This window comes from Ornithorhynchus anatinus, chromosome 3 (assembly GCF_004115215.2).
Source record: "Ornithorhynchus anatinus isolate Pmale09 chromosome 3, mOrnAna1.pri.v4, whole genome shotgun sequence".
In the NCBI taxonomy this organism is placed as follows: domain Eukaryota; kingdom Metazoa; phylum Chordata; class Mammalia; order Monotremata; family Ornithorhynchidae; genus Ornithorhynchus; species Ornithorhynchus anatinus.
In genome coordinates this window covers 122,408,520-122,430,012 of record NC_041730.1, presented here as the reverse complement: position 1 = coordinate 122,430,012, position 21,493 = coordinate 122,408,520, and the positions used below count along the sequence as shown (strand labels likewise).

General features: G+C 50.0%; 1 protein-coding gene across 1 annotated transcript in view; it reads left to right on the top strand.

The window, feature by feature from the left end:
* Window positions 1-21,493, top strand: part of ABCC2 (ATP binding cassette subfamily C member 2) — a 70,770-nt gene that overhangs the window by 45,510 nt on the left and 3,767 nt on the right. The window contains exons 17-30 of the mRNA XM_029059301.1: window positions 1,652-1,828; window positions 2,631-2,798; window positions 3,437-3,617; window positions 4,878-5,007; window positions 5,859-6,000; window positions 8,806-9,025; window positions 9,256-9,410; window positions 11,119-11,274; window positions 12,550-12,749; window positions 15,573-15,699; window positions 16,894-16,995; window positions 18,004-18,147; window positions 18,528-18,686; window positions 21,083-21,249. Coding sequence (XP_028915134.1) covers window positions 1,652-1,828; window positions 2,631-2,798; window positions 3,437-3,617; window positions 4,878-5,007; window positions 5,859-6,000; window positions 8,806-9,025; window positions 9,256-9,410; window positions 11,119-11,274; window positions 12,550-12,749; window positions 15,573-15,699; window positions 16,894-16,995; window positions 18,004-18,147; window positions 18,528-18,686; window positions 21,083-21,249 — 2,228 coding nt within the window. The remainder of the gene's footprint in view (window positions 1-1,651; window positions 1,829-2,630; window positions 2,799-3,436; window positions 3,618-4,877; window positions 5,008-5,858; window positions 6,001-8,805; window positions 9,026-9,255; window positions 9,411-11,118; window positions 11,275-12,549; window positions 12,750-15,572; window positions 15,700-16,893; window positions 16,996-18,003; window positions 18,148-18,527; window positions 18,687-21,082; window positions 21,250-21,493) is intronic.

Genomic DNA, 21,493 nt, shown 5'->3' with positions numbered 1-21,493 from the left:
TCCCATGGTGCCCATGTAGGCTGGTGCTGGGCCTCAGCCTGTGCTCCCTCACCAGCCTGGCCTGCCCAGGACTTGTGATGGGGGCCTGGGTCAGCAGGGCTCAGGCCTGTGGCTCTGGGAAGCAGGCTTTGCCCACCGAGTGCTTTGGCATGGCATTTTTTCTGGGGGAGATTTTAATTGTTGAACTCGAACTGGCTTTCAGTGTGTCAGCATGATATGATTTGTTCTGCTTTTTTTATGATATTTAAGTGCTTACAATGTGCCAAGCACTGTACTAAGCACTGGGGTAGGTTGGATACAGTCTTAATCCCCACTTTAATAATAATGATAATTGTGGTATTTAATAATGTTGGTATTTGTTAAGCACTTACTATGTGCAGAGCACTGTTCTAAGCGCTGGGGGAGATACGGGGTAATCAGGTTGTCCCACATGAGGCTCACAGTTAATCCCCATTTTACAGATGAGGAACTGAGGCACAAAGAAGTGAAGTGACTCGCCCACAGTCACACAGCTGACAAGTGGCAGAGCCGGGAGTCGAACCCATGACCTCTGGCTCGGAAGCCCAGGCTCTTTCCACTGAGCTATTTAGGTGCTTACTACATGTCAGGCACTATGCTAAGTGCTCAGGTAGATCGAAATAAATCAGGTTGGACCCAGTCCCAGGCCCACGTGGGGCTCACAGTCTCAATCTCCATTTTACAACTGAGGTAACTGAAGCACAGAGAAGTAAAGTGACTTGCCCAAGGTCACACAGCAGAAAAATGGCAGAGCTGGGATTAGAACCCACGACCTCTGACTTCAGGCCCACACTCTATCCACTAGGCTACAATGCTTCTGCATCTGGCCTCCCCGCACCCATTACATCTAATGTAGAGAAGCAGCGTGGCTCAGTGGAAAGAGCCCGGGCTTGGGAGTCAGAGGTCGTGGGTTCTAATCCTGGCTCTGCTTCTTGCCAGCTGTGTGACTTTGGGCAAGTCACTTAACTTCTCTGGGTCTCAGTTACCTCATCTGTAAAATGGGGATTAAAACTGTGAGCCCGACGTGGGACAACCTGATCACGATGTATCCCCTCAGTGCTTAGAACAGTGCTTTGCACATAGTAAGCGCTTAACAAATACCACCATTATTATTATCATCATTATTATTATTATCTAATCCCTTGGGTCTGGGGGCTAGGCCTTAACTGATTTCTTTGTATTTCTCCCTGGCATTTGACACAAGGCCTGCATAATGTAAACTCTTAAATACTGGCAGGGTTTCCTGATGGAAAGAGCATGGGCCTGGGTGTCAGAGGCCCTGAGTTCTAATCCCAGCTCTGTCACTTACCTGTTGTGTGATCTTGGATAAGTCACTTAATTTCTCTGGACTTCAGTTACCTCACCTGTAAAATGGGGATTCAATGCCTATTCTCCCTCCCTTTTAGACTGGGAGCCCCATGTGGGACAGGGACCGTGTCAGACCTGATTAACTTGGATCTACCCCAAAACTCAGAAAAGTACTTGACACATAGTAAACACCTAATAATGATGATAATAATAGTAACAATAGCAACAACAATTATTCTCTTCAGCCCCTCCCCCATTCCTGCTGTTTGTTCTCTCTTACAATTCTTGTGTTTCACCATCCTACTGTCCTACCATCCCGCCTCAGGGTTCCTTAGCCTACGTGCCCCAGCAGTCCTGGATTCAGAACGGCACCCTGAGGGACAACATTCTCTTTGGGTCCCCATTGGACGAAGAGCGGTACCAGCGGATTCTGGAGGCTTGTGCTCTTCTCCCGGACCTGGAGCTGCTCCCTGGGGGAGACATGGCCGAAATTGGCGAGAAGGTACCTGAAACCTGAAGCTAGGGGTTCCCAGGGCCCTGGGATAGAGGTGAAGGCAGGAGGGAGGGCAGAAAGCGTGATTTTGGACCAGCTAAAGGGGGTTCCTTAGAAGAGAGAGGCTTGGAGAGATCAGGGGAAGGGAAAGGGGAAGGGGCCCAGCTGATTCCAGATGTAAGGGAAGAGAGACCAGGTGGATGGTTGCTTATAGTTAAAAGAAATTAAACAGAGCAGCCAGAAGGCAGTGTGGTCTAATGGGCAGGGCTCGAGTTAGCATTCCTGGGCTAGCCTCTAGGTTTTTTTGAGTTTTTTTAATGGTATTTAGTAAGTGCTTACTATGTGTCAGGCACTTTACTAAACTCTGGGATAGATACAAGATAATCAGGTTAGATACGGTCCATGTCCCACATGGGGCTCATAGTCTTAATTTCCATTTTACAGATGAAGGAACTGAGGTACAGAGAAGTAAAGTGATTTGTCCCAGGTCACCCAGCAGACAAGTGGCAGTGTCAGGATTAGAACCCAGGCCCTTCTGACTCCCAGGCCCCTGCTCTACCCACTAGGCCAGGCGGCTGGGTCTATACCGTCTGGCCTTGGAGGCTTCGCTTCCCCTCCAGACTCAACAGTTTCTGCAGAAGCAAAACTAGGAAAATGACTGTGAGGTGGGAGGGAGTCAAGGGGGTGGGGGTGGGATTAAGGGATGAGGTCTGAACCCCTAGAAAGGCAGGTCTGCGATGTTGCTGCCTTCCTTATTTCGGCAAGATCAGCCTGAGCAGTGGGATTACTGGAAATGTTCTCTTCTTTCGAGGGCATCAACCTCAGCGGGGGTCAGAAGCAGCGGGTCAGCCTGGCCAGGGCTGTCTACAGCGACATGGACATTTTTGTCCTGGATGATCCACTCTCAGCGGTGGATGCACATGTGGGGAAGCACATTTTCAATAAAGTCTTGGGCCCAAATGGTCTGCTGAAAAACAAGGTAAGAGCTGGACTTTTTCCTCTCCTAGTAACTGCATGCAGTGGGGCTAGCAGTAGAAATAGTTAACAGTAGTTAGTGGTTGTATTGATATTTAGTCAGTCAGATGTACTTACTGAGCACTTACTGTGTGCAGAGCACTGTACTAAGCGCTTGGGAAAGTACAACACAACAATAAACAACACATTCCCTGCCCGCAATGAGCTGTAGCGGTCTTAGTGTCCTCTCCATATCATCCCTTTAGTTCCCTTGGACATAACAATTCCTCCTCCTCTCTCTTCGGGGGCCATTTCCTTTCTACTCCCCTCTCTCTCTCTCTCTCTGGGGGGAAAGACCACAGCCGCCCAGAGGAGGGTTGAATTCCACCCTAATGGTGTCAGTTCTCCCCGTCCCTGAGTCCTCAGCCCCTAGAAACTCGGCCCAGTGATGTCACATCCTGGAGATTGGCCCGACCCGCTCCACGATGGTAGTCTATCCCTGGCTGTAGGGTTAGGGATGGATGGCTGCCCAGCTGCCGAGAGAGGGAAGAGAAAGCTACAACTATGGTCTCTTCATGGCTAAACTCTCCATTGATTGCCTGCCGGGAGATAGTAGATTGAAGACCCTGGGTTGTAAACTCGTCCCGCTATTGTCCTTTTCAGACACGGCTCTTGGTGACACACAGTATCAACTTCTTGCCCTTCGTGGATGAGATCGTAGTTCTGACGAATGGGACCGTGTCCGAGAAGGGATCCTATGAGACTCTGTTGGCCAACGGAGGGGCTTTTGCTCAGATTTTAAGCACGTACAGCAAGCACGACAGCTCTGAAGGGGAGATCACAGGTATGGGGAAAGCAGGGATTTATTCTCTCCAGGAGTCTGGGGACATCAGACTCAGAAGGGAAGCTGAAGGAGAGGCCGCTTGCCCTCAGGTACCTTCCAGATCCCCTTTGCTGCGAGGCTGGGTCCATCTCAGTCACGCGGACTTGTGGAAAAAGGCCAGGCCTGGGAGTCAGAGGCCCTGAGTTCTAATCCTGGCTCCACCACTTACCTGTTGTGTGATCTTGGGCAAGTCACTTCTCTTCTCTGTGCCTCAGTTCCCTCATCTGCGAAATGGGGATTCAATACCTGTTCTTTTTCCCTCCTATTCAGCCTGTGAGCCTCATATGAGACCTGATTATCCTGTATTTAGCACTTAGTACAGTGCGTGATATATAGTAAGCACTTAGCAAATAATAATAATTTATTATTATGATTATTATTATTGTAACTATCTCATGAGAATCTCTGGGCTTCAGTGACCTCAGTCAGGCCACTCAGAGTATATATTTGGGACAAATTCCTTGATTGTGTTTCTCAAAGGCCTCAAGTCTGCAGGAGTTGAGCACCCATTATGAGAAGCAGCATGGCTTAGTGGATAGAGCATGGGCCTGGGAGTCAAAAGGACCTGGGTTCAAATCCCAGATCTGTCACGTGCCTGTTATTGACCTTGGGCAAGTCACTCTGCTTCTCTGTGACTCAGTTACCTCATCTGTGAAAAATGGCAATAAGAGTATGAGCCCCAGGTGGGACAGGGACTGTCTCCAACCTGATTAACTTGTATCTACCCTGGGACTTAGTACAGTGCTCAGAACATAGTAAGCGCTTAGCAAGTACCATAATGATTATTAATTATTATTGTTGTTGCATCCTTGGGGTTTTCCCAAAGTCTAACCCAATGTTTCTTGGACCATTCAGCAAGATCCACATGGGTTTCCAAGGGAGGGGATCAGGGAGGGTATATGGCCGAAGGTTAAGTTTGGGGAGATTGTTATAGGCACCTACTCAGAACAGCTGCATGGTTTCTGCTGGTGTGGTGCCCAACCCCCATCTCCAATCTATCGATAGCATGTAATGAGCACTTACTGTGTACAGAACACTGTACTAAAAGCTCAGGAGAGTATGATACAATGGAGTTGGTAGGCGTGTTCCCTGCCCACAACCAATTTACAATCTAGAGAGGGAGACACCTACTCACTTATCCTCATCAGCGCTTAGTACAGTGTCTGGCACATAGTAAGCGCTCAACAAATGCCATTATTATAATTATCTCTCTTTTGCTAGTGGATGTCGGGGCCAACAGTGAAGAGGAGGATGATGATGGAGCGATACCCACTGCAGAGGAAGTTCCCTATGAGGTGGTCACCCTGGCCCTGAAAAGAGAGGGCAGCTTTCATCGGCGCCTCAGCCGCAGGTTGGGGACCCAACCACGCCCTCTGTGCAGCCTCAAGCCTTGATTTGTCTGATGGGAAAGAGCTCCTTGTCTCTGGACCCTGTTATTTGCCCTCCTAGGGTCTGTTCATTCATTCATTCATTTAATTGGATTTATTGAGCGCTTTCTGTGTGCAGAGCACTGTACTGAGCCCTTGGAAAGTACAAGTCATCAACAGATAGAGACAATCCCTACCCAACAACGAGCTCACAGTCTAGAAGGGGGAGACAGACAACAAGACAAAACAAGTAGACGGGCATCAATAGCATCAAAATAGATAAGTAGAATTGTAGATATATACACATCATGAATAAAAGAGAGTAATAAATATGTACAAATATATACAAGTGCTGTGGGGCGGGGAAAGGGATAGGGCAGAGGGAGGGAGTAGGGGTGATGGGGAAGAGAGAAAGAGCAGAGGAAAAGAGGGGCTCAGTCTGAGAAGGCCTCCTGGAGAAGGTGAGCCTTCAGTAGGGCTTCAAAGGGGCGAAGAGAGCTAGTTTGGCAGATGTGAGGAGAGAGGGCATTCCAGGCCAGAGGTAGGCTGTGGGCCAGGGGTTGACGGTGGGACAGGTGAGAACGAGGCACAGTGATGAGGTTATCGGCAGAGGAGCAGAATGTGCAGGGTGGGCTGTAGAAGGAAAGAAGGGAGGTGAGGTAGGAGGGGGCAAGGTGATGGAGAGCTTTAGTGTTCATACTTCAGCCAATGGGAGGGAGGGGAGGAGGGGCATTCCTCCCATTGAAACACTAGTTTTTCTTGGGTTAATGTGGACCCGGATGGAAGCAGTCAGTCCGGGGTCATGCACTGAGGGGATTTGTCCTTCTTTTCTCAGTTCCAGGATTGGAAGCTCCCGGCTTCGGAAGTCACTACGAAGCACCCTAAAAGCTGGGGAGTTGGGAGCAGGGCAGACAGGCCCCAAGGAACTGGTGAAAGGACAGGAGCTAATTAAGAAGGAAGCAATGGAAATTGGAAAGGTACCTGGAGAAATCCACCTTATGGGGCCACCCCAATCTTAGAGGGTCGCAAGGCTGTTTATCAAAATGGCTCCCTCCTCTGCTACCTTCCCTTCCTCTTCTCTCTCTCTCTCTCTCTCTCTCTCTCTCTCTCTCTGTTCTTGCTGCCTCTCTCCCGTCCCCAAGACTGAACCATGAACCCTCCCTCCGCATGGCTCTCCTATTTGGAAATTGGTTTCTCTTTCCCACTTCCTTGAGACTAGTGAAGAGACGGCTCTGAGTCATGTGCAGGGAGTGCAGGGAAATATTGAAAGGAGAAAAAGGATTTTAGCCCTCCATCAGACTGTAAATTCCTCAAGGTCAGGGGGCACACCTTCACATTTTATTGAACACTTCCAAGCACCCACTCCACCTCTTATTTTCCCAAGCACAATAGTAGTATTGTACATTCCCAAGCACCTTCTACAGCATTCTGCACACAGTGGCCTAGTGGATAGAGTACAGGCCTGGGAGTCAGAAGATCATGGGTTTTAATCCCAGCTCCACCATCAGTCTGCTGTATGACCTTGGGCAATCACTTCACTTCTCTGTGCCTCAGTTACCTCATCCTTAAAATGGGGATTGAAACTGTGAGCCCCACATGAGACAGGAACTATGTCCAACTCGATTTGCTTATATCTACCCAAGCGTTCAGTACAGTGCCTGGCACATAGTAAGTCTTGACAAATACCACAATGAGCATTCAGTAGATACCGATGACCCTAATGGGACGGGACAAAGAGAAATTCTTCATCTCCTTCCTTCCTGGCTTTCCACCAAGTTGTCTCCCTTCCTTTGGTCAAACACCTCAGAAGCTTTTGCCCTTTCACCTGTTCCTCGGCTCTGTCCACCTTGGTCTCAGTTCCCCAGTTTGATCAGTGGCATTTACCAAGCACCTAATAATAATAATTCTAGTCTTTAAGTGCTTACTTAGGTGCCAGACACTGTACTAAGTGCTGGGGTAGATGCAAGATCATCAGGTCCCACATGGGGCTCAGTCTAAATAGGAGGGAGAGCAGATATCGAATCCCTATTTTGAAGATGAGGGAACAGAGACACAGAGAAGCTAAGTGACTTACCCAAGGCCACCCAGCAGGTAGGTGGTGGAGCCGGATTAGTCCCAGGTCCTCTGAGTCTCTGCATGCCTAATGTGTGCAGAGCACTAAACTGAGGGTTTGGAAGAGTTCAGTAGAAATTAGTATATATGATCCCTGCTTGCAAGGAATTTTCCTTCTAGTTGGGAAGAGAGAAGCTGAAGTAATTTACAGATAGGAGGAAGTAATGGGCTATGTAAGATATGTGCATAGGTGCCAGGAGTGGGAGCTTTGGCACTCAAGGGCAGTTGGGGGGATATGTGGGCTCTTGAAACACTTTCTTCTCTGTGAAGTCCTCCCAGCCAGTCTCCCCTCCCATCCACTTCCCAGACACCCCTACATAATTCTGCTCCCAGCTTAATCCAAGCCCTTATCCTATCCCCCCTTGATTACTGCATCAGCCTTCTTGACTTCCCTGTCTCCTGTCTCTCCCCACTCTAGTTCACACTTCACTCTTCTGCCCAGATCATTTTTCTACAGAAACATTCAGTCCATGTTTCCCCACTCCTCCAGGTCCTCCAATGGTTGCCCATCCTCCTCTGCATCAAACAGAAAGTCGTCACCATTGGCTTTAAAGCACTTAATCATCTTGCCCTCTCCGATCTCACCTCGCATACTTTGCTCCTCTAATGCCAACCTACTCCCTGTACCTTGATATCGTCAATCTCACCAACAACCTCTCACCCCTGGCCCTGCCTCTGGCCTGGAATACCCTTAATCAACCAATCAATCAATGGTATTAATTGAGTGCTTACTATGTGCTGAGCACTTTACAGAGCACTTAGGAGAGTACAGTACAGCAGAATGAACAGATCCATTCCCTGCCCACGACAAGCTTACAGTCTAGAGGGAAGCTCCCTCTTTATATCTGACAATTACTCTCCCCACCTTCAAAGCCTTAAAGGCTCCAAAAGGCCTTCCCCAAATAAGTTCTCATTTCCTCTTCTCCCATTTTTCCATTTGGATTTGCACCCATTACTCACCTCTCTCTTAGCCATTTATGTATATACGTAGGAAGTAGCATGGCCTAGTGGATGGAGCACGGGCCTGGGAGTCAGAAGGACCTGGGTTCTAGCCCTGGCTCTACCACTTGTCTACTGTTGGGCAAGTCACTTAACTTCTCTGCCTCAGCTCATCTGTAAAATGGGGATTAAGTCTGTGAGCCCCATGTGGGACAGGGACTGTGTCCAACCTGATTAGCTTGTATCTATCCCAGCGCTTACTACAGTGCCTGGAGCATAGCAAGTGCTTAACAAATACCACAAAAAAATCCATAATTTAGCTATATTTCTGTCTGTATCCCCTCTTGACTGAGAGCTAGTTGTGGGCAGGGGACGTGTCTACCAACTCTTCCAAGTGCAGTGCTCCGCACACAGTAAGTGCTCAATAAATACAATTGATTGATTCCTGAAAGACCCGGGGTTCCCTTTTCACCTATCCCCTCACTGCATGCCCTTACCTCTTGACTGTCGCATTCTGTAAACACTAGATTTAATATCTGCCTAGGTTCAATGCTTGTTTATGTCTTTTTACCCTTAGATGTCTGTCTGGGTCAGCGTTAGACTTAAATATCAAGCACCTCCTAAGCGGGGCCTGATGCTATTTAACTTGCTGGATGTGATGCTCATCTCAGCATCATTTGCTCTTAATAAATGGTTTTGATGATGACTGCAACCATTTGGGGTCATTGTAGGTGAAGTTCAGCCTATTCTTGAAGTACCTGCGATCAGTAGGGTGGAATTTAATCTTCTTCATCGTCCTTATCTACGTGGCAAATGCCGTGGCTTTCATCGGCTCCAATCTCTGGCTCAGTGTCTGGACGCAGGACTCCGTCACCTACCAAAATGAAACCTATCCATCTTCCATTCGGGACATGAGGATTGGGGTCTTCGGGGTTCTGGGACTCGCACAAAGTAGGTGTGGGAAAAGGGAAATAGGGTGGGGTCTGGAGGGCGGCCCTGAGGGCTGGGGGTGGGCAACAGGGGGCAAGGCTGGTGCAGGTCGTTTTGTGGCAGAGTCTCGCCACCGGGCCGCCGATTCGTGTCACGGGGTTGCCGGGCTGAAAGGTCTGGGCTGGTGGTGGTCATAGGGTTCCACAGCGCTTGTGGTGGTCATGGTGCTGACTGGAGCGGATGTGTTTTAGGTCTCTCTATATTAGGGGCAATGCTCCTGGCTGCCTACGGGGCCACCTGGGCATCATACCTCCTGCACAAGGAGCTGCTGGGCAACATCCTCAAAGTCCCTATGAGCTTCTTTGACACCACTCCCACAGGCCGGATCGTCAACAGGTTTGCCAATGTGCGTATCTGCCAGCAGGGCCGGGGGAGGGCTGGGGGCTGGTCACCTTATGGCTTGTGGGGAGGGAGGGGCAGACATTCCCCTGGCCTTCATGCCCACAGTCTGTAGAGAAGCAAAGTGGCCTAGTGGATATAGCATGGGCTTGGGAGTCAGAAGGACCTGGGTTCTAATTCCGACTCCACCACCTTCCTACTCTGTGACCTTGGGCAAATCACTTAAATTCTCTATGCCTCAGTTACCCCTTCTGTAAAATGAGGACTAACACTGTGAGCCCCATGTGGATCAGGGACTGAGTCCAACCTGATTTGCTTGTATCCACCCCAGTGCTTAGTACAGTGCCTGGAACATAGTAAGTGCTTAAATGCCACCGTTATTATGATTATGAGTATTACTAATGATCCCAATTCTTTCAGCGGAGGTGGGCTGGACAACAGTCCTTGAGCAAGTTGCCTACACCTTCTGCCTCCACGTCCTCTCCTCCATTTCTCTCCTTGACACCCTGCAATCCGGCTTCCGCCCCCTTCAATCGTGGAAACCGATCTCTTTAAAATCATCCATATGACCTCCTTCTTGCCAAATCCAATAACCTCTACTCCATCCTAATCTCACCCGACCTCTTAGCTGCCTTCGACACTATGGACCATCCCTCCTTCTGGAAACAGTACTTAACCTCGGTTCACTGAGTCCCAGAGTGACTTCCCATTGATATGTTCTCTCCTCTTTCTCCTCCTACCTTTCTGGCTGCTCATTCTCAGTGTCTTTCTTAGCCTTCTCCTCTGCCTCCCACTCCCTAACTGTTGATGTCCCTCGAGGTTTAGTACTGGATCCCCTTCTATTCTCCATCTACACCCATTTCCTTGGAAAACTCATTCACTCCCATGGCTTCGACCACCATCTCTAGGGGGATGATTCCCAAATCTACCTCTTCAGCCTTGACCTCTCACGTTTGGGAGTCAGAGGTTGTGTGTTCTAATCCCAGCTCTGCCACTTGTCAGCTGTGTGACTTAGGGCAAATCACTTAACTTCTCTTTGCCTCAGTGACCTCATCCGTAAAACAGGGATCAAGACTGTGAGCCCCACGAGGGATAACCAGATAACCTTGTATCTCCTCCAGTGCTTAGAACAGTGCTTGACACATAGTAAGCGCTTAACAAATATCATTAGATTATTATGCAGTCTCTCATTTCCTCCAAATGATCTCTAATAATAACAATAATAATGATGGTATTTGTTAAATGCTTACTATATGCCAAGCACTGTTCTAAGCGCTGTGGAGATACAAGGTTATCAGGTTGTCCCAGGTGGGGCCCACAGTCTTAATCCCCATTTTCCAGATGAGATCACTGAGGCACAGGGAAGTGAAGTGACTTGCCCAAAGTCACGCAGCTGACAAGTGGCGGAGCCTGAATTAGAGCACACAACCTCTGACTCCCAAGCCCGTGCTCTTTCCACTAAGCCACACTGCTTCTATGATGTGGGATTGGCGATGTCATGGATGGTAATAGGGAAAAGCCGACGGAGCCCTGTAGAATAGGAATCTGAACTGTAAATTCTTTGTGTCTTCCAACTTTCTGAAACAACACTCTCCCAAACACCGAGGTAAGGTGTTCGGTCAGTGTCGCTTGATTGAATCTGAGAAGTGGGAAGGGAAGAGCGGTCACCACCCAGTGTTCTCCTGAAAACCTCTCCCCCAACCATGTCTTCCCAGGACATTTCTACAGTGGATGACCTACTGCCCATGTCCTTCCGCAGCTGGTTATTATGTTTCCTGGGGATAATCAGCACCCTCGTCATGATCTGCACAGCGACCCCAGTTTTCATTGTTGTCATCATCCCTCTGGCCATCTTTTATATCTTCATTCAGGTGAGGAACTCTCCTCCACTGCCCTGGAACCCTCTGCAAGATCTCGTGTATATATCTATAATTCTTTCTCTTGATGATATCTATGCCAGACTACTTGGTTTTTTTTTGCTTTGCTGTCTGTCGCCGCCGTTTAGACTGTGAGCCCGTTATTGGGCAGGGATTGTCTCTATCTGTTGCTGAATTGTCCATTCCAAGCACTTAGTACAGTGCCCTACATGGAGTAAATGCTCAATAAATACAGTTGAATGAATGAATCTCGCTAGAGAGGATCCAAGACGTGCTCTGCCCTGGCTTTCTAAAGGGTGGGGCCCTTCTAGGGAGAAAATCATTCAACTGCTTATCTTCAGCCACTCACTCTCCTGTAGCTCCATCTTGCCATCCTCTGGGGCCAAATCTCTCTCTCTATAGCAGTTGCAGTATTAGTCAATCAATCAATCAATGGTATTTGAGAAGCAGCCTGGTACAGTGGTTACTGTGAGCCCCATGTGGGACAACCTGATTACCTCTATCTCCCCCCGTGCTTAGAACAGTGCTTGGCTCATAGTAAGCACTTAACAAATACCATCATTATTATGATTATAATTAGAGTAAGGGTCTGGAAGTCAGAAGGTCACGAGTTCTAATCCCGGCTCTGCCACTTGTCTGCTATATGAACTTGAGCAAGTCATTTCACTTCTCTGGGCCTTAGTTACCTCATCTGTAAAATAAGGATTGAGACTATGAGCCTCACGTGGGACGGGAACTGTGTCCAACCCGATTTGCTAGTACAATGCCTGGCACATAGTAGGTACTTAACAAATACCACAATGATTATTATTATTATTGTTTATTGAGCACTTACTATGTGCAGAGCACTGTTCTAGGGTAGATACAAGTTGATCAGGTTCGATACAATCCCTGCCCCAACTAGTACTCACGGTCTTAATCCCCATTTTACAGATGAGGTATTTGAGGCCCAAAGAAGTTAAGCGACTTGGCCAAGGTCACAGAACAGGCCAGTGGAAGAGTCAGGATTAGAACCCAGATCCTTCTGACTTCCAGGCTCATGCTCTATCCACTAGGCAATGCTGCTTCTCTAATTCTCTCCCATTTCCCCTATTTGAATTTTATTTTTTATCTATCTCCTCCTCTATACTGTAAGCCCCTTGTGAACAGGCATCATGCTTACCAACTCCATTTTATTAGACTCTCCTGAGTGCTTAGTACAGTGTAAGTGTTCAGTAAATACCACCAATTGATGGATTGACTATTCTGACTCCTGCTCCCTGGTTTCAGAGATATTACATTGGAACATCCCGCCAGCTGAGACGCCTGGAGTCTGTCACCAAGTCGCCCATCTATTCTCACTTCAGCGAATCGGTGTCGGGCTTGTCTGTGATTCGAGCTTTTGGGCATCAGCAGCGGTTCTTGGAGCACAACGAGGAAGCCATCAACATCAACATGAAATGTGTTTTCTCCGGGATCATCTCCAACAGGTGAAGCTTCCATAGTTTTTCCTTTGAGTTCTGAGAGTTTGGGTCTGGCTGAGATGATCAGGGCCCATTGGGGACATAATAAATGTTAGTAGCCGTCGGCTCTGTGGGGACAGTGGCTATAAAAACCTCCCCCAACGGGGAGTTTGGGTATCCTCTGATCTGTTAGGGGAGATGGATTTCGGGCCAACTCTCTGGTAGCTTTCCATCTAGTGGAGCAGTTTGGGTGTCAGAGTGCCGTTAACGTGGCACGAATAAAACTTGAGATCCTGCACTGTGCCTAACTGAGCCCAGTGATGGTGGCAAGCATCATAGGAAGCTTCGGAAAACAGTGAGAGAGTTGCCCTCCTATAACTGATTTCGTGGTTAGCGAGAAGCCTTCTTACATCTGTAACCTCTTCGTGGTTCAGTGGAAGGAGCACGGGCTTGGGAGCCAGAGGTCATGGGTTGTAATCCCAGCTCTGCCACTTGTCAGCTGTGTGACTTTGGGCAGGTCACTTAACTTCTCTGGGCCTCAGTTACCTCATCTGTGAAATGGGGATTAAGACTGTGAGCCCCCCGTGGGACAACCTGATCACCTTGTATCTCCCCCCAGCATTTAGAACGGTACCTTGCGCATAGTAAACGCTTAACAAATACCATTATTATTATTATTTCTAACGTTTTCTTCTGTTGTAGACCAGTTATCTACACTAGCTTTCTCAGTCTCTCCCCGCCCACTTGCATTGAGACATAGCTGGATTTTTCCCAGCACACCAATGGAAAGTTGCCATTTACGTGGCCACAGGGGATGTTGATGGGTGTGGGGTGTCAGTGTCGACAGTGACTTCGACATCCAGGGGATAGTAGCCTCCTGCTTCAGAGGCCACAGCGGCCCCTGAGTGGTGGGATGAGCGTGAGGGTAAGAGAGAGAGAAGTTGATGATGGAGGTGGGTAAGAGGGACTGAGCTCCCTGGAGCCGGTAAGGACTGCAATTTGTCACTGGGAACCCCTGAAGGGGAATGGTAGAACATGAGCTAAACAAGGGTCCACAGCAAATAGCGGGGTGCTCACACGGCAGAAGAAAAAACTGAATCTTTATCAGCTGGAAGCAGGGACAAGATGGTATGGGCCATGAGTTCGGGAATACAGCGCTAGAGAAGCAGCGTGGCTTAGTGGAAAGAGCATGGGTTTGGAAGTCACAGGACATGGGTTCTAATCCCAGCTGCGCCACTTGTCTGCTGTGTGACCTTGGGAAAGTCACTTCATTCTCTGTGCCTCAGTTCCCTCATATGTAAAATGGGGTTTAAGACTGTGAGCCCCATGTGGGACAACCTGATTACCTTGTATCTGCCCCGGTGGTTGGCACATAGTAAGCGCTTAACAAATACCATAATTATTACTATTATTAATTCTTAGTTGGAGAACTGCAGTAAGCAAGTCCTGCTCGTAGTTCATTTTTAATCAATCAATCAACAGTATTTTTGAGAACCAAACTCTGTGCAGAGCATCGCACTCAGCAGCATCACCGTCAGTGGTATTTATTGAGCGCTTGTGTGCAGAACACTGTACTAAGCACTTGGGTGAGTACAATACGTCAGAGTCTGTAGACCCGTCCTCTGCCCACAACGAACTTACAACAGTTAGCAGACACATGTCCTCAAGGTACAGCATGGCCTAGTGGAAAGAGCACCGTGATTCCAATCCCAGGTCTGCCACTTGCCAGCTGTGTGACCTCAGTCAAGTGACTTCTCTGAGCCTCAGATTCCGCATCTGTAAAATGGGAATTCCATATCTCCTCTCCCTCCTACATAGGTTGTAAGCTCCGTGTGGGGCAGAGACTGTGTCTGACTTATCTCATATCTACCCCAGTGCTTATTACAGTGCTTGGCATAAAGTAAGCACTCTACACCACGATTATTATTACAATTCAGCAGGGGAGAGGAGGCAGCCACAAAAATACAGTGCAAGAAGAAGGAAACAATAAAGTATATGTACAAAGGTAATAATAATAATGATGTTACTTGTTAAGCACTTCCTATGTGCCTCGTTGATCAGGTAGATATAAGTTAATCAGGTTGGACACAGTCCCTGTCCCACATGGGGCTCACACTCTTGGTGCAATAGCTTAATATCAGATGGGACGCAGAAGTGTTGAAGTGCCGGTGTTGGGGGACGTAGGGTGAAGAGAGGACAGATGGGTCAGGGAAAAGCTCCGGAGGAGATGTGATTTCAGAAGGGCCAAGCAGTCCCGCAGTGAGGGGACTCTGTGGTCAACATGTGTCTCTGGCCTCTGTAAACCCGTCCCCCTAGATTCTAAGCCCGTTGTGGGCAGGGATTGTCTCTATTGCTGTATTGGACTTTCCAAGCACTTGGTACAGTACTCTGCACACAGTAAGTGCTCAATAAATATGATTGAATGAGTAAATGAATGAATGAATGAAATAGCCCATAATCCAGGCTGCCCTTATTTGCGGGGAAGCTAGAATATCTCCTTCAAAGGGATCTCGGTCTCTGTATTCACATGGGGGTGGCAGGATGGCATGACAAGTCCTCTCCCTGGACCTCTTCCCTACAGGCAGCATGACGTAGTGGATGGGGCACGGGCCTGGGAGTCAGAGGTCATGGGTTCTAATCCCAGCTCCACCACTTGTCTATGTGACCTTGGGCAAGTCGCTTAACTTCTCTGGGCCTCAGTTACCTGTTCTGTAAAATGGGGATTGAGACTGTGAGCCCCACATGGGACAGGAACTGTATCCACCCCAGCACTTAGTGCAGTGCTTGCACATTGTAAGCACTTAACAAATAGCACAATTTTAAAAAAATTATTATTATTATTATTATTAGGTGGCTCGCCATCCGTCTGGAGCTGGTCGGGAACCTGGTGGTCTTCTTTGCTGCTCTCCTGGGCGTGATTTACAAAGACACCCTGAACGGCGGCACCATGGGCTTGGTCCTCACCAACGCACTCAATGTGAGTCTAGAACAAGGGGCGTCAGGGTGGGGCTAAGCAGCTCCCCTACTGTCACAAGTCCTGATGCTTGTATTTTTTAAAAATTGTTCTCTGGCCTCCGCAAGGAGCTAGTCTGTAGGGGCGTGATCTGGGCTAGAGGAATCGTGCCCTGCACTGACGCTCTGGTGACCAGTGCGGGCAAGAGCACTGACTTGTGCCATGACCCGGAACAAGCAAAGAATTTCCCCTCTGGGCCTTCAGTTTCCTTAGATCGTGCGGCGAGTCAGTTAAGGATCCAAGAGGCCTGATGCCAGCCCACTGCTCTACCAGCCAGCTGCTCTTCATCCTCCTTCTGGTGCTGGCTAAGGGAGGGAGGGTGAAGAAGGCTACTGCACCCGCTCCCTCCAACCCCTCTTCCGGAAGAATCAGTGGGCCTCAAAGGACTCCAACTGGCTGAAATCTGGGTTGAGGTTTCTTGACTCTGCCTCCGGGCCAGAGAGGGCCAACAGTGGGGCCAGGTGCCTGACACTTTTAGTGGCCATAGTCCATGGTGGAGGCTGGGGGGCCAAGAACCAGGGTCAGGAGAACACACAGTAGCTACTCTATTCGGTGCCTCGTACCACAGGCCAAGCCCTGTCTTCCCATTCCAATGGCCAACTCGCTCTAATAATAATAACGATAATTAACTGTGGTATTTGTTAAGCTCTTACTCTGTGCCAGGAACTAAGTGCTAAGGTAGATACAAGGTAACCCAGTTGGACACAGTCCCTGTCCCACACAGGGCTCACAGTCTTAACCCCATTTTGCAGATAACTGAGGTGAAGAGAAGTGACTTGTCCAAAGTCACACAGCAGGCAAGTAACGGAGACGGGATTAGAACCTAGGTCCTTCTGACCCCCAGGCCAGTGCTTTAACCACTAGGCCATGCTGCTTCTCTCTGGAGCCTGGGCAGTTCCAGAAACAGCCTTGTGAACCCACCTCACTGAAGTCCACAGTCTGGGCCAGCGGGATCTACAAGGTGGAAGGGGACGATGAGGGAGAAATGGGGCCCCTCCCAGTGATGGATCTTGGGAGTGATGAGGTGAGGTGTCTGAGCCCTGACACTCAAGAGTAGAGTGAAGCCACCCCCTCAGGGGAGAAAGCTGGAACATTTTTGACCGATCTGGTTGGGACTGAATCAAATGGTAACCACAGAATCTTCTGGTCTTGGTACAGATCACACAGACTCTGAACTGGTTGGTGAGAATGACTTCAGAGCTGGAGACCAATATTGTGGCTGTGGAGCGGATACATGAATACATGAGCGTAAAGAATGAGGTAAGGAAGAGCGCGAGTGGCGAGAGAGCAGGTCTGAGAGAGGAAGGGAAGTTAGGCAATGCTCTGAGTTTGGGAGAGTCTTTTCCTGATCCATCTCCTGCTTTTCTTCTTCCTCCAAATCCCACTGTTTTCTTCATTGTTTTTCCTCTGTTCTTCCTTTCCCCATCTTGCTTCGTTTCTATCCCACCCCTTTTCCCTCTCCTCCTATCTCCTCCCCTAAAGCACCAGAGACATTCGGTTTGGGTAGATTCCAAGAGGGAAAGGGCAGAGTTGGTTTCCCAGGTTCACGGTCCTAAAGACGGGCCTCAGTGGCACCTCGGTCTGGCCTGGGGAGGAGATGGGAGGAGGAGTGGCTGTCACCCACCTGGGGCACATCCACTCAAATGAGCTCTTGCCCAGCCATGTTGTGGGTTCGCTTGGAGTACTCACCTGATTCAGAGGAGCCTTGCCGGAAGGCAGAGGTCCTGCCCATCCTGCCGGTCCATCAGTGACAAATAGGCAGGGCCCAGGACATCTCGGGCACTGGGTCGATCCGGATCCTTGAGGAGGGTCGACGACTTATCTGCTGGGAAGCCTCCAAACCTGTTTCGGGTTGAGGAGCAGCTGGGGCTGCTGCTGGAGTCCCATGGAGATTCAGGCTGGTACCAGACTGGCACCAGCCTGAGTGCAGAGGAATCCAGAGCATGTAAAATGGTGGACCAGGAGAGTGGGTCACCTGGGCCCTTTGGGGCAGAGTTGGGCTTGTGTGGGAGGGGGCGGGGGGACGTTCAGGAGGCTCAAACCCACATAAGCTCATAGTGGGCAGGGAATATGTCTGTTTACTGTTAGATTGTACTCTACCAAGTGCTTAGTACAGTACTTTGCCCACAGTAAGTGCTCAATAAATACGATTGAATGAATCAATGAATGAATGAACATGTGGAGACCAGTCTTCCCTGTCCACTTATCCTCTGAAACAGCAGTTGCTCAAGGGCTGCGATCTCCTAATGCTCTGATCTCCCTATCCAGGCCCCCTGGGTGACCAAAAAGAGGCCCCCGCCTGGCTGGCCCAACAGAGGTGAGATCCAGTTCGTGGACTACCAGGTGCGGTACCGCCCGGAGCTGGATCTGGTGCTGCGGGGGATCAGCTGTGACATCGGGAGCACAGAGAAGGTGAGTGTGCTGGGCCAGGGAGGGCACAGGAGGGGACGGGGAGGGTGCGAGGAGGGGACCCCAGCCTCCACCTGCCCCTCGAACCTCATCGGAGGCTGGGGTGAGGCTCAAACCAGCTTCCTTTCTCTTCTGGGCAGGGAGAACAGATTAATTCATTCATTCATTCAGTTGTACTTATTGAGCACCTACTGTGTGGAGAGCACTGTATTAAGGGCTTGGGAGAGTACAGTACAACAATAAACAGACACATTCCCTGCCCACAATGAGCTAGATGGGTCAGAGGTGGGAAGGAAGGGTCTCCCCTGCTTGCAGGATGGGGTTCTGGGGGTCTGGGGAGCCCGGGGAGCCCAGCCGCTCACGGACCAACGGTATCTCTGCAGATCGGCATCGTGGGCAGGACTGGGGCTGGGAAGTCCTCGCTCACCAACTGCCTCTTCCGGATCCTGGAGGCTGCTGGGGGCAAGATTCTGGTGGATGGGCTGGACATAGCCTCCATTGGGCTCCACGATCTTCGGGAGAGACTAACCATCATCCCTCAGGTCAGCGCCCTCTCCTTGTTCCCTCCCCGTCCCCCCTTTCCCGTCAGGAGTCATGGGGCCTTCCCCACCCCCACCTCCCGGGCCCTCCCCGCTGTAGGAGAGAAAGAAAAGACGCCGAGGATTGCCCTGCTGCGGCAGCCCTGACACCCGGGCCGGGACTTCAGGCCTCTCGGGGTCCTTGCACCTCAGGAGCCTGGAGGCATACCTTCAACTGCTCCCCAGCCTCCCAGCCAGAGGGAGAGCCATTGCAGACTTGGCCAGGCCAGGAAACCCGGCCCCGTGGGACTGGGTTCGAACAACCAAGTGGCCGCCTCCCCGGGGCAAGACTCTTGGCTTGACTGGCGGCTTTCCGGCCTGGGCGGAGGGTAGAGGTCTGGGAGAAAACGCACTAGATGGCAGTAGCTGCCCAGCAGAGGCTCTCGACCCATGGCTCCTCAGAGAACGGGCCCCGGGTGGCCACTGGCAGAGCTATTTATTGAGCGCTTACTGTGTGCAGAGCACTGTACTAAACTAGATGACCGAGGGAGCGGTGGAAGCCTTGGGAGGAGAACAGAATGGCCAGGAGAAGATCAATAAATGGGGCGGGGAGGGCTGGGGTAGTTACTGGTGGCCGGACAGGACGGCAAGGACTCTTCGAACCATTTGTTGCTTTTTATGGTATCTGTTATGCACTTTCTATGCACCAGGCACTGGTGAAGCACTGTGGTTAGTGGTAGTGGGTTGAAGCAGCGTGGCTCAGTGGAAAGAGCCCGGGCTTGGGATTCAGAGGTCATGGGTTCTAATCCCAGCTCCGCCGCTTGTCAGCTGTGTGACCTTGGGTAAGTCACTTCACTTCTCTGTGCCTCAGTTACCTCATCTGTAAAATGGGGATGAAGACTGTGACTCCTCTGTGGGACAACCTGATTCCCTTGTATCTACCCCAGTGCTTAGAACAGTGCCTGGCACATAGTAAGCGTTTAACAAATTCCAACTTTATTATTAGAGCATAGGCCTGGTAGTCAGAAGGACCTGGGTTCTAATCCCTGTGCTGCCACTTGTCTGCTGCGTGTCCTTAGGCAAGTCACTTCATTTCTCTGGGCCTCAGTTACCTCATCTGTAAAATGAGGATTGAGACTGGGAGTCCTACGTGGGACAGGGATTACGTCTAACCTGATTAGTTTGTACCTACCCCGGTGCTTAGTATAGTGCCCGACACATAGTAAGCGCTTAACAAATACCACAATAATTATGATTGCCAAGTTCTGGGGTAGATACAAGGTAATCAGGTTGGACGCAGTCCCTGTTCCATATGAGGCTCACAGTCTAGATGAGGGAATTGAAGGCCGGAGAAGTTAAGTGACTTGCCCAAGTTCACCCAGCAGCCAAGTGGCAGAATCAGGATTGGAACCCAGGTCCTTCTGTCTCCCAGGCCTGTACTCTATCCACTAGGCCATGCTGCTGCAGGACCCCCTCTTTTCAAAGTCTCACCTGCCTCTCACCCTGCTGGGGAGGAAGTGCTGGTGTCTGGAGGCAAAGCAGTCATGGCTCAGTGGAGAGAGCATGGGCTTGGGAGTCAGAGGTCATGGGTTCGAATCCTGACTCCGCCACTTGTCAGCTGTGTGACTGTGGGCAAGTCACTTCACTTCTCTGGGCCTTAGTTACCTCATCTATAAAATGGGGATTAACTGTGAGCCTCACGTGGGACAACCTGATTACCCTGTATCTACCCCAGCGCTTAGAACACTGCTCTGCACATAGTAAGCGCTTAACAAATACCAAAAAAAAATCAATGGTATTTATTGAGCGCTTACTATGTGCAGAGCACTGTACTAAATGTTTGAGAGAGCACACTACAACAATATTAGCAGACATGGTCCCTGCCCATAAACTGGGTAATAGCCCCAGCTCTGCTCCTGGTCTGCTCTAGGACCTCGGGCATGACACTAACCTCTTTACTGGTAAAAGGGGCATAATACTGGCTGCCTTCCCTTATCTCACAAGAATAGTGTGAGGACAGAAATGAGCTCAGAAATGTGAAAGTACTTTGGAACTTAAGTAGCATGGCCTAGCGGATAGAACACAGGCCTGGGAGTCAGAAGGACCTAGGTTCTAGTCCCAGTTCCACCATTTGCCTGCTATGAGATCTTGGCCAAATCACTGAACTGCTCTGTACCTCGATGATCTCATCTGTAAAATGGGGATTAAGACCGCGAGCACCATGTGGAACAGGGACTGTGTCCAACCAGATTTGCTTGTTTCCCCAGCCCACCCCAGCACCTTAGTTCTGCGCCTGGCACTTAGTAAGCACTTACTAAATACCACAGCTGTTACTATGACAAAAGCTGCTTCTGCCTAAGGGCCCTGGCCCCAGCGGCAGAGAGCCAGGCCAAGCCTGCAGCACTCTCCGTCCCTCGTAGGACCCCATCCTGTTCTCTGGGACTCTACGGATGAACCTGGATCCTTTCCACCGCTATTCGGATGAGGACGTCTGGAAGGCCCTGGAGCTGGCCCACCTGAAGCCCTACGTGTCCGGCCTGCCCGAGGGACTGAATTACGAAGTGACCGAGGCTGGCGAGAATCTCAGGTAGCTTCCGGAGCACAGAACCCCCAGCCCCAAAGGGGCTCAGGCCAGCCAGAGGTGGTGCCGGGGGGGTAAAGAGGAACACTTGGACGGTGGGAGAAGGTGGGGGTAGAAGGGGAAGGGGAAATGCTACGGCCCTGAAGACAGTGGGGTGGATGAAGCAGCACTGTCCTAGTGGGAGAAGCACAGTTCTGGGAGTCAGAGGACCTGGGTTCTAATGCCAATTCTGCTATTTGCCTGCTGCATG